Consider the following 12,424-nt stretch of genomic DNA (forward strand, 5'->3'; position numbering starts at 1 on the left):
ATATTAAAGTGCCTGAATTTAGAATAATTCTGAAGAAATTCGACCGCTTCAAAGCTTCAACACGCCTCCGGATAAAATTCCGATACTAGGGATCAGCAGGCAGCTTTGAGTGCATTTGAAAAACTTTCGCAAGAAATTGCTCTTGTCAAAATTTTTGTGGTGTTAATTCGGCGTTGTTTTCCAGGCTCAAGTTACATCTCATAGGATACATTGAAGGAAGTCATATGAATACTAACGGTGGACGTTTATGTGAACAAAACCCAGAATCTGTTGTTCAAATGGACACAGACAGGTATTAGGTATGTACTTGAGTTGTAGATGCCAGTATACAAACCTAACCTATTACAACTATTGAACACACATCAGGCTTACTACAAACTATCGATATAAATAGTTTACTAGTAAAATAACAAGGTATTTTTACTAGTAACAAAATATAGTAAAGTCCATGATGCGTGAAGAGCGTTGGAAACTATTTGGGCTTCAGAACCAAACCACGACGAGAGAGAAATATTTTCGGAAGAATTTTCTTCGTCCTGGAGATAATGTTGAGTTTCTGGTGAGATTACGTGGTGGACGTTGCCTAGAGTCTATCGTGGCCAAGGTAAAAACAATGATCTGCTGGGCGGAACCAAATTGATTGGCTACACATGTTTCTTAACAGCTCCAAGCACACACACTAGTGTGTGTAGTGTTGCTGGAGCATATAACATGATATGTTATTCATACTGGGTGGTGAGATGATGGAACCCGGAGGATTTCCAGAAATTCGTGAGTTGCAAGGAAGAGGATCGAGGTCTTAATCTAAAGAATTTTAGAGTAGAATCAAAAGCCTTGTTATCTATGCTGTCCAGAGGAGAGAGTGAGAAAGGAAACTTTCAACAGGATTAAGAGCCAACCGGTCTCGCGATCAGTCCGAAATTCATTTCATAATCTCGAGATTTTGGCCGGGAGAAAAATGAAGAAGTATCGAAAGGAGCAGCACAAGAAGACAATACATTTCTTCAGTTAGGTATTAATTTTACCTAACTTTACTGTTTTTACCCCTTTGTTTACTGATTTGGCGTCCACTTATTTCTTCGATATTTCTAATAATTTGAATCATTTTCTGTTCTGGATTCCAGATATCTAATGCCGTCAATAGACCTCGATTTGAAATTGGCTGGGGTTTCGGATGTTAACCCCATGTCCATTTGAATAATGTGTTACAGCAGTTACTGTTACAGTACGTGAACGACCTTCTTGGCCTTCCATTTGTGAATACGCAGTTACTCAGGCGTTGTTACGAAAGATAACTGACACCCTGTATATATCTTCTACCGCACATATATCTAATGCCGTCAATAGACCTCGAATTGAAATACCTTCCATTGGCTGGGGTTTCGTATGTTAACCCCATGTCCATTTGAATAATGTGTTACTTTACCCCTTTGTTTACTGATTTGGCGTCCACTTATTTCTTCGATATTTCTAATTTGAATCATTTTCTGTTCTGGATTCCAGATTAATGCCGTCAATAGACCTCGAATTGAAATACCTTCCATTGGCTGGGGTTTCGTATGTTAACCCCATGTCCATTTGAATAATGTGTTACAGCAGTTACAGTACGTCAACGACTTTCTTGGCCTTCCATTTGTGAATACGCAGTTACTCAGGCGTTGTTACGAAAGATAACTGACACCCTGTATATATCTTCTACCGCACATTCTACTCGTACGCTAGATTTAACTCTAACATCCAAGTGAGAAACTATCATTGCGCAATTTCGCCTTCGATTTGACGATATGATTGCTGTTATCGTGTATCAGTTTGATTACATAAATCAAAACCCTAATAATATTGTCTGTCCCCATAGAAGGACTTATCCAAACCTGGTCGACCTATATATCAAATGTCCTAAGGGCAAGACAGGAGCATACGGTCAAAATAAGGGATCCCTTCCCACCCTCGAACCTTTTTTGGTCGAAAAGAAAATCCTAAACATTTCCTCTTTCTTTTGTAATTTTCCGTTTGAGAATTTATTTCGAAACTCTTGGGGACCCAAAGTTTATGTGTTTTTAATCAGGAAGAGGAGTAGAGGAGGAGGCGAGACGAATATTGTTCTAATTAGAAGTGACTGGCCAGTGGATAGTGACGCATAAATATCACCATGACAACCAGAGTCCTGCATGTGTTGGTGTTCACAGTTATCATGTGAGGTCGTAAATAAAGTTTTATGATGATAACTGGACTCGGCACTTGGGTCTGATGTGTGCCTTTTCGAGGCCCGGAATCGCTGATTCGGTGTCAGAAATGTGGAATGTAAATTCTAAATCCGGATGGTAGAATCGTAGAAGTTTGAGGCTAAACCTAGTTTTGTTGGATAACTAACCCACTGTGTTTTTACGGCAATATCTCATTTACTATCATCCCATCTGGATAATGGTAAATCTTTTTCTAGTGAAAACACCGAAGTCCTAGATTTTATTACTTCTTGTGAAGGTATACTGTGGATTGTCCATTTTTAAGTTACAGATAGAAAAGAACAATGTAGGACCTACGGGATTTTTCCTTTTGATTTTTTATCCCACGACCTCTAGGTATAAGATCTCTAGGATAGTGAGATAAATCGGTTTCAAATAATCCGGTAATTTTCGTTCATATCCGGTATTCCACTTACCTCCATATCCGGGGGTGTAAACATTTCCTCAGACATGATAGCCGGACCACTAGCTGTCCGGATCTTATCTGAGCCCCGGGGTGGTACGAACTTAGAGTTCCGGACAGCGGCCGAGTCTGACTTGCAGGTCCTGAAAATATGGTGGCATTAGCTAGTTTTTTTTTTTTTTTTTTTTTTTTTTTTAAACCCTATATCGATGGGAATATAGCAGAATTTACTGACCGAGAGAAGAAAAATTCAAAGATTCTGCTAAAACTTGAAAACTTTGGTTGAGCCAGCCTAGATAAGTTTTTCCTTGAAGTAATGCGAAAGCAGTATTAAGGTACAGTCTTTTTTTAAAGAGGTTTGACAGAGGGAACTGTAACTGCTATGGTCTTATCGTCCCGAAATCGAAGTGAGAAGGAAGACAGGACAGGAGAAAGCCAGCCGTTCCGAGAACGAACATTATACCATCAGGATAAAATCCGCCCCGGGCGGGAATCGAACCCGCGGCCTAGCGCCGCGCTTACAAGGCAGACGAGCTAGGTATTTTATTTTGTCTTTTAACTGAGGGACAGCTCTTTTTCTCTAGTTCACTTCGAAAACCAGGGGCGCAGTCTCAAGAAGTACCAACTGGTAAGGGTGCTAAGGTCACATCAGGCTTTTCTCTCTCAACATTTCACTCGGATTGATTGGCTAAAAGGTTCAACTCTAATCAAAGTTCAACCGACATTTGTGTTGGTGTTTGTTTTTCAACGGGGCTTTTCAGCCCTACGTACTTGGGACACGAGTATGTAACTACATACGATATTTTGTCTGCCTCACCATTTCGTTTGGATTTCAACTTTTCAAGTTGGTAGTGCGTCTGCCTTGTAAGCGCTAGGCCGCGGGTTCGATTCCCGCCCGGGGCGGATTTTATCCTGATGGGATAATGTTCGTTCTCGGAACGGCTGGCTTTCTCCTATCCTATCTTCCTTCTCTCTTCGATTTCGGGACGATAAGACCATAGCAGTTACAGTTCCCTCTGTCAAACCTCTTAAAAAAAAATCAACTTTTCAACCACTTCCTCAAAAATTGTACTCAAGATGCTGAGTGCACCCTGAAAGCACAACACTCACCCAATATTCCTTGTGTCATTCTCAGCCGAGTGTCGCTTAGTATGTATAGTGCCCGGCAGGGGCGCTAGTGCACCGCCCACAGGGGTCGGATCTGTGGCTAGGTCGGAATGGTTGGATGGTTTCCTCATAGACGTGAGGCGGTAGAAAGGAGGAGTTTCAGTTCGCTCGATCAGCCAGCTCAGTGTCTCTACGGTCTGTAGCTCAGTTACCATTTCGTCTAGGAGACGATCTGGTCTGGCGCGGGCTACGTACAGAACTACACGCTTTGCCTGTAGAGGGGAGAAATCCGGATCTGTGGCTAGGTCGGAATGGTTGGATGGTTTCCTCATAGACGTGAGGCGGTAAAAAGGAGGCGTTTCAGTTCGCTCGATCAGCCAGCTCAGTGTCTCTACGGTCTGCAGCTCAGTTACCATTTCGTCTAGGAGACGATCTGGTCTGGCGCGGGCTACGTACAGAACTACACGCTTTGCCTGTAGAGGGGAGAAATACAATAACGTACACATTAGTAGGGAAGGCACGATTAGAATAATACAGAGAAGAAAAATCTGGTGTGAACATCACACGACTTTCCTTATCCTATTGAATGATGCTTAATTGAGTGTTCTTTTACCCAAACTTTTACAATATCTCTAACCGTTTTGTCGCTATAGCTGAAAACCGCCAAAAAACGGTTCGAAATCTGTCCACAAAATACTGCCAAGCGCGCCGCCAAAAAACGGTCGAAATCTGTCCAAAAGCGGTCAAAATACCGCCAAGCGCAGCAACCATCTCAACCAAATGTTTTGAGTAGCAACCATCTCAACCAAACGTTTTGTGTTGCATCCTTGTCACATTTGTGAACTACATATTTCAAGTCTCTAGCTTGTACCGTTCCCGAGATATTGTTAAATTACACCGAAAACCGCCAAAAAGCGGTAAAATGCCGCCAACCGTTGATTCCTAATCGACTCAGATAATGTAACTGCATGTACGTATTAACATTGTCACTTTGTCTGAAAATTGGGAACTACTTATTACGAATGTGATCACCTCCAAATTGGGAGCGGCCATTTTGACAACCTTGGAATTCTTTTTCCATTAAGAATAAATTCATTTTCAGAGTGACATGTGGATTGTTGGTAGGTCAAGAAAAAAGCTGCATATTATTACATCGAGTAATCGTTTCCCCCCAATCGAAATACCCATTTATTATTATTGATATTTTTTACAAAATGAAGCGACTTGGCATAGGAAAAGTATAAGGACAATAGCGTAAAAAACAGAAGATCGAAGTAAAATACACAGAGAGGAGATGCTACGGAAGTAAGGATCATTAGGCGACAAGATGGGAGAGATCCTACTGCACGAGTCACTGGAAGGGAAAAGCTTCCTTGAGGAAGTATTAGAAGACATTGGGAAATTAAGCCAAGGAGAAACGATATAGGGTGGACTAGAAACCTCTGTAGTTGTGGCACCAGAAGGTGGTAGGTCATTAAATAAACGAGAGTAGGTATAGCAGTAATTGAACACACTGATGTTTACTTTGTTAGTGGATGTGATCATTTAGGTATTTATTTTATTATGATTACCATTAGTTCTTTATTTATTTTATTATTTATTACTTTTTTTGGGTTATTAGAAGTGGATGTGCATGGACAAAATTACAATAAAACACCAGTGTTCATTTTGTTGGTGGATGCGACCATTTTTCCTTCTCCTTTTCTTTGCTCTTAATTTTAGTACACCTTTGAAGGAAAGTCTGATCATTTAAAGCTTCGTCCACAATTGTAGTCAAAACTAGATTCAAAACCAACTTTAGTCCTTTTGCTTGGGTGGTAGCGCTTGTTAGTGTTAAATCACAGATTCCATTTCCACACCCAGGGTGAATATTATCCTAATCGGATAAGGTTTGTTTTCGGAACGGCTGGCTTTCTCCTATCCTGTCCTTCTTTCTTTGATTTAGGGACGATAAGACCGTTGTTACAGTTCCCTCGGTCAATCAAACGCCGATGGTCCAGTTACGCAGAATGGATGAATCTGTGCTCCTTGAAAGCTTGAAGTTCTTATAGGTCCGTGTCTTACGAAAGTTAGCCAAGTGTGGACGCGGCGTGAGATGTGAGGCCAAGTCTATAAAATTGTCAACAACGCTACAAGAGTGTCACAATATTAGAGGATTATAAATAATCATTATACACCAGTACTACCCAGTATAGCACTACTCTGGAGCTTAGCTAATTGTGATGATCCAATAGACAGGGTGGCCAGAAAGAAAGTGCCAGTCTAGTTAGCTTGGAAGGTAGCGCAACTGCCAGGTAAGCGCTAGGTAGAGGGTTTAATTTTCGCCCGAGGCGAACTATATTCTAAACTATAATATCCTATGCAAATAAGCTTTGTTCTCAGAACGGCTGGCTTTCTCCTATCCTGTCCTCCTCTCTTCGATTTCGGGACGATACTTGGAAGGTAGCGCAACTGCCAGGTAAGCGCTTGGTAGAGGGTTTAATTTTCGCCCGAGGCGAACTATATTCTGAACTATAATATCCTATGCAAATAAGCTTTGTTCTCAGAACGGCTGGCTTTCTCCTATCCTGTCCTCCTCTCTTCGATTTCGGGACGATAAGAACTCCGTTGTTGCAGATCGCCCTCTTTTTACAGACCTCTGGACTTTTTTTACCGCCTTCCAGTGGAGAAGTAATTAATCCCCTTCACGTAAATTACATGGGACAGAGGCACCTACATACGTGGTAGGTAATTTCTCACGCCAAGGACCGTGCTGAGAGTACGGAGAAGGTAAAAGTGTCATTTGTAAATTAATTACCTCAGAGAAACTTTCACGGGGACTTGTCACGCCAAATTGAAGACCTTCTCCTTCTTTTCATCCGGAAACTCATTTTTCATACCGAACGCAAAAAAAGAGAGATTTTACTGAAAAAAAGTCGGGGTGAATTGGATGTGATAAAAAAAGTCTTGCTCTAAAGTGACCTCCACCATTAATTATGTAGTACAAAGTTGTGTCTTGTTTTTTGTCCTTGTCCAAGACAAGGGGTCAATGATGACGTACAAGATCTGCCATTAGAAGGAGTAGGAGGTGAGGTAATTATTCCAGAAGAATTGAAGACCTTCTCCTTCTTTTCATCCGGAAACTCATTTTTCATGCCGAACGCAAAAAAGAGAGATTTTTTACTGAAAAAAAGTCGGGGTGAATTGGATGTGATAAAAAAAAAATCTTGCTCTAAAGTGACCTCCACCATTAATTATGTAGTACAAAGTTGTGTCTTGTTTTTGTCCTTGTCCAAGACAAGGGGTCAATGATGACGTACAAGATCTGCCATTAGAAGGAGTAGGAGGTGAGGTAATTATTCCAGAAAAAAATCTGGTGTGAACATCACACGACTTTCTATTACATTAAACTTCTCAACTGTAAGTCGGACAGTTCTAAAAGTTTCACCAAAAAGCGAGAGGAAAAAACTGATTTTTTCATGTCTTTTTTCTTCGACTTGATAACAGGGTATGTTAACGGGTGTGAATAAGTGTGTTGATAAAGTGAAGGACAAAAAAAAACCTTTTTTACATCCTTTATCTACTACATCCAGAGTTTATTCCCGATTGCTTGCCATACTTACGTGATGGCAATTGTGCAGAACTGTCTTGTGAGAGGACCAATAACTTTCCCCATTTGTGTTGGATCTACCCAAGACCATCCATCGATTTTGAACCAGGTGAAATATTTTTTGAGAGGCTGTGCTAAAATCCAATATCGGCTTTGTCCGCCACTCACGTTAGTCTGAGCGTGGTGGCGTAAAAATCTCAAGACCTAGACAGGCCTCTCAGATGGTCTGACAAACTTAGGTCTAAAGATTTTCCTGGCACACTCGCTACGAATAATGGTCTGAGCGTGAGCGGTGGGCATTATCATCAAAAATGACTCCAGCTACATTGAATCTTTACGAAAGAAGGGACAATGATCCCGATAATCCGTATCCTGTTTTGCTGGTTCCAGGCCTGATTGGCTAGGTATCTTCTGGACAATGGGGTCACTTGCTGATTCCATGCCTAGTCAAATATCTCCTGATGACCCAGAGCCTCATAAAGTACCCACGAGTGCCAAGACCCCGGCGTTTATGTGTCGGACCAAAGCTTGCTCTTGGGGACCCAAAGTTTATGTGTTTTTAATCAGGAAGAGGAGTAGAGGAGGAGGAGGCGAGACGAATATTGTTCTAATTAGAAGTGACTGGCCAGTGGATAGTGACGCATAAATATCACCATGACAACCAGAGTCCTCCTGTATCATTAGCTCAACATACACTTGTACTAGGTATTGATACAAAGAAGATCAATTCTAGTAGGTATAAAGGTATGCCTGTTACCTACTTCAGAATGGTAAAAGCTCTGGGAATATGTAGGCTACTTTGAAACACTCCATGTTTGCTTCTCAAGCACATCGAAAGCAATTTTGCAATACTTCAACAGGCTACTTAAATATTTTGATTATCCTTGTTCAAAAGTCTATGATGACACAGACAATGATAGCTTCGTAAAAACCTATGTACACATCAGCAACATTTTCTTCAGAAACATTGTTTATCAACAACCCGACTTGTCTCTGAAACATGTTTCCTGTCTTTTAGTGTTCTCAACTGTTGCAAAGCAAATGTTTCGTTTCGGACTTCCAGTGTGATTAGGATTTTGCGAGTTACCAGTCGAGTGCACACCGTCCCATCCCTATCCAATATCCATAGAGTCATGACATGGAACTTTTATTTCATCATTAAAATTCCTCTCGCCCTGGTAAGGATGACCTTGGGGATTTTGGCCGGTAGCATGTTACTCATGTGAAGTATGGCACAGCGGGAGGGTCATGCTATAGATCGCTACCCACCACGGGGGGGACATGCTACACCTGGATATACCGAGGGATTGAAAGAGATCTAACATCTAACCACTTTGCAAAAAGGAAATGAAAAACATATTGGTAAGTAGCAAAATGGGATACCAGTTTAGATTTGGGCGCAAAAGCACCAGAGAATGGAAAACATACCTACCTACTAAGGAAGTGTTCACATTTTTTTGTCAAGCTTCCCTGAAGCACCTAAAGGCCTTCTCACATATAATAACACTCCCAGTGCAGTTCCTGTATTTATTTAATTCACACATCCATACTTTATTATGTTCCTGCACTTCTCATCCCATGGCATTTCCACCTGAGTGTCAAAGTTAATGAGTAATTAAAAACTCTCCTCCCATCCATGTTTGTAGGGAGGAGAAGGAGGAGGAGAAAAGAGGAGGGAGGAGGCATTCATTGAGATGTAGAAGTTCGATGGAGGAGTGAAAAGAAAAGGTAAAGATATACAAATTACTGTGTTGGATTTTATTTTCATATGTGTTTGTTTTGTGGTGCAGGGTGTTTTTGTTGTTGTTTTTTCAGCCGAACTTATCCCCGCCCGTCTGGAGATGCACACACATATGTTCAAGTTTTTCACACTAGAGGTGCAAAAACAACTTGATTCACACTTCAGCAGATTCTCAACTGTGAATAGGTTTGAGATAGTTCGAGCACAAAGGCGAAATACGGACTGCAACAAGCGAAATGGGCCCAACCCAAAGGTATGTAGTTATAGCAGAATTTGTTTTAAATAACTAATGTCATGCATCCAGAAAATTCAATTTAGGGATTGGGTAGAAAGGGTAAACGAAAGATTAAAGATTAGATGTCCAGATCCTTTTTAACGTGTTGCTATATTGACTTTGTGCACAGTTGTGTTGTTCTGAACAAGCTATGGGCGTGCTAAAATGACCTTTACTTTACTCCAAACGAACTTGGCAACACAGCATTCTTGCAACCAATTAGCGAGCTTTAAATCGGACTGAAATTTCTTATCAAGATTCCGTTCCAGTCGAAAATGTGAATTCATCACCATGGCATATTTTTACCCCTCTGGCCGTGATCTACGCGAATATGTTTTGCATAATAAGAAGGCATAATACAGGCGAGATGTATGTTAGAGATGCGATATTGTATTCAAAACTCACATACACCCATACAATCAGACATTGTGCAAACATACTCATGTAGGATCCCTGAATAGGTGGAACGTAGGAAAACAAAATGAAGATCTCATCTAATTTTTAATTACAAGAGAAATAAAATGGAAGAGTCACTCCTCGTATGCGTTCTAATTACTCAGCCTCGGATTATTTGAATAATGAGAATATAATATTACATATCCCGATAATTATCTAGAAACCTTCCTACCTATATGTTCATATTCATCTACGAGAGATATAATATAGGAGCATCTACATAGGTATTTAACTAAAGGTAACTAACACCAGTGCCTTCCTATACCTAGGTTCCTGCTGAGTTCTTGGTTGGAGTTGAAATTCCTACCTAGACTGCCAGACTCCTGTATCCTGTGCAGAACTGTCTTGTAAGAGGACCAATAACTTTCCCCATTTGTGTTGGATCTAACCAAAACCATCGATTTTGAACCAGGTGAAATATTTTTTGAGAGGCTGTACTAAAATCCAATATCGGCTTTGTCTGCCACTCACGTTAGTCTGAGCGTGGGTGGCGTAAAAATCTCAAGACGCCTCTCAGATGGTCTGACAAACTCAGGTCTAAAGATTTTCCTGGCACACTCGTTACGAATAATGGTCTGAGCGTGAGTGGAGGGCATTATCATCAATAATGGCTCGAGCTACATTGAATTTACGAAAGAAGGGACAATGATCTCGATAATCCGTATCTTGTTTTGCTGGTTGCAGGCCTGATTGGCTGGGTATCTTCTGGACAATGGGGTCACTTGCTGATTCCATGCCTAGTCAAATATCTCCTGATGACCCAGAGCCTCATAAAGTACCCACGAACTAGTAGGTATAAAGGTATGCCTGTTACCTACTTCAGAATGGTAAAAGCTCTGGGAATATGTAGGCTACTTTGAAACATTCCATGTTTGCTTCTCAAGCACATCGAAAGCAATTTTGCAATACTTCAACAGGCTACTTAAATATTTTGATTATCCTTGTTCAAAAGTCTATGATGGCACAGACAATGATAGCTTCGTAAAAATCTATGTACACATCAGCAACATTTTCTTCAGAAACATTGTTTATCAACAACCCGACTTGTCTCTGAAACATGTTTCCTGTCTTTTAGTGTTCTCAACTGTTGCAAAGCAAATGTTTCGTTTCGGACTTCCAGTGTGATTAGGATTTTGCGAGTTACCAGTCGAGTGCACACCGTCCCATCCCTATCCAATATCCATAGAGTCATGACATGGAACTTTTATTTCATCATTAAAATTCCTCTCGCCCTGGTAAGGATGACCTTGGGGATTTTGGCCGGTAGCATGTTACTCATGTGAAGTATGGCACAGCGGGAGGGTCATGCTATAGATCGCTACCCACCACGGGGGGGACATGCTACACCTGGATATACCGAGGGATTTTAACCCGTGCAGTGAGCGCAGGGTCCTAGTTAACCGAGTATAAACGCAGTAATAGTCATACGTACCTATGTTTGTTCCTTTCGTTTGTGAAAACGTTTGGAAAACGCCTGAACATTTTGAATGACCTGTTGAACCCACTCACAAGATTAACCCGTGCAGTGAGCGCAGGGTCCTAGTTAACCGAGTATAATAAACGCAGTAATAGTAATACGTACCTATGTTTGTTCCTTTCGTTTGTGAAAACGTTTGGAAAACGCCTGAACATTTTGAATGACCTGTTGAACCCACTCACAAGTGGTATACTTTTAAGTTGCTAATCCCTGCTAATTCCTAATTGACTCAGATAATGTAACTGCATGTACGTATTAACATTGTCACTTTGTCTGAAAATTGGGAACTACTTATTACAAATGTGATCACCTCCAAATTGGGAGCGGCCATTTTGACAACCTTGGAATTCTTTTTCCATTAAGAATAAATTCATTTTCAGAGTGACACATTTGTGAAGATAAGTTATATCAACACTAACAACTCTTTGAACAACAAATCGGGATGGTCAGGACCCAAACGGGTTAAAATCTACCTTTTTTCTCTCGAAACCTGGAAATCCTATTCAAAGCTAATAATTTGACTATGTCATATATTAATTAATAGATTTTTTTATATTCTATATGGCTCTACGTTTCCGGCCTCAAATTCCCCTCAGTGACACCCACCAATGAGAAATGTGTTTGAGGGGACCCGAAGTAAAATGCCGCAGGCTGGTTAGGTAAGGAACCTCGGTATTGAGAATTATGGTTTTATTGGATTGAAAAAAAAACACCATTAGTGACCATTATCGAATAATCTATGTACGAGCTTACATAAGCGTTGGACACTTTAGACATGATTGTGTGTTTTAGGAGAAAGTTCAGTGCTGCTTTTGCATATATTTCAAATACAGCTCACGCTAGGGATTCTAGGGCTGCCTTTTGTGGCTCCTTCCTAAAGTTATCAGTATGTTCAGTTTTGTGTGTTGTACTTGAATTATTTTTTAGTACTCTTTTAGTTATGTATGTGGTGGGGGTAGTCTGTTCTTTTCCTTGTGACGGTTATTAACAAGAACGATGCGACGTAAGATTTGACTAATCGAAGTGCAAGGTGCCAAGAAAACGTATGTCCTCATACTCATAGGTTACCTAAGCGGCATAATCTTAGGGCCATATGATAAGAATCTTAAAGATAATCAGTAGAAAAACCTTCAA

The 12,424-nt window shown here is 40.7% G+C and overlaps 1 protein-coding gene across 1 annotated transcript; it reads right to left on the reverse strand.

Moving 5' to 3' along the window:
- Positions 1-2,614: 2,614 nt before the first annotated feature.
- LOC103512331 (protein furry-like) lies at positions 2,615-4,806 on the reverse strand. Its single transcript, XM_026825836.1, has 3 exons — positions 4,774-4,806; positions 3,757-4,226; positions 2,615-2,789 (listed from the first exon to the last, which is right to left on the reverse strand). Exons 1-3 carry the CDS (start codon positions 4,804-4,806, stop codon positions 2,615-2,617), a joined length of 678 nt encoding a protein of 225 aa, XP_026681637.1.
- Positions 4,807-12,424: the final 7,618 nt, after the last annotated feature.

The sequence above is a fragment of the Diaphorina citri genome, unplaced genomic scaffold (genome assembly GCF_000475195.1).
Source record: "Diaphorina citri unplaced genomic scaffold, Diaci psyllid genome assembly version 1.1 scaffold823, whole genome shotgun sequence".
In the NCBI taxonomy this organism is placed as follows: domain Eukaryota; kingdom Metazoa; phylum Arthropoda; class Insecta; order Hemiptera; family Psyllidae; genus Diaphorina; species Diaphorina citri.

Excerpts from the sequence above, each read along its gene's own strand:
- LOC103512331 (XM_026825836.1), bottom strand. The coding sequence starts at position 4,806 with ATGGCCGCTCCCAATTTGGAGGTGATCACATTC. Across the intron at positions 4,227-4,773 it reads ATTTGGAGGTGATCACATTC|GCAAAGCGTGTAGTTCTGTA; the intron begins GTAATAAGTAGT and ends TCCCCTCTACAG. Across the intron at positions 2,790-3,756 it reads AATGACACAAGGAATATTGG|GACCTGCAAGTCAGACTCGG; the intron begins GTGAGTGTTGTG and ends CCATATTTTCAG.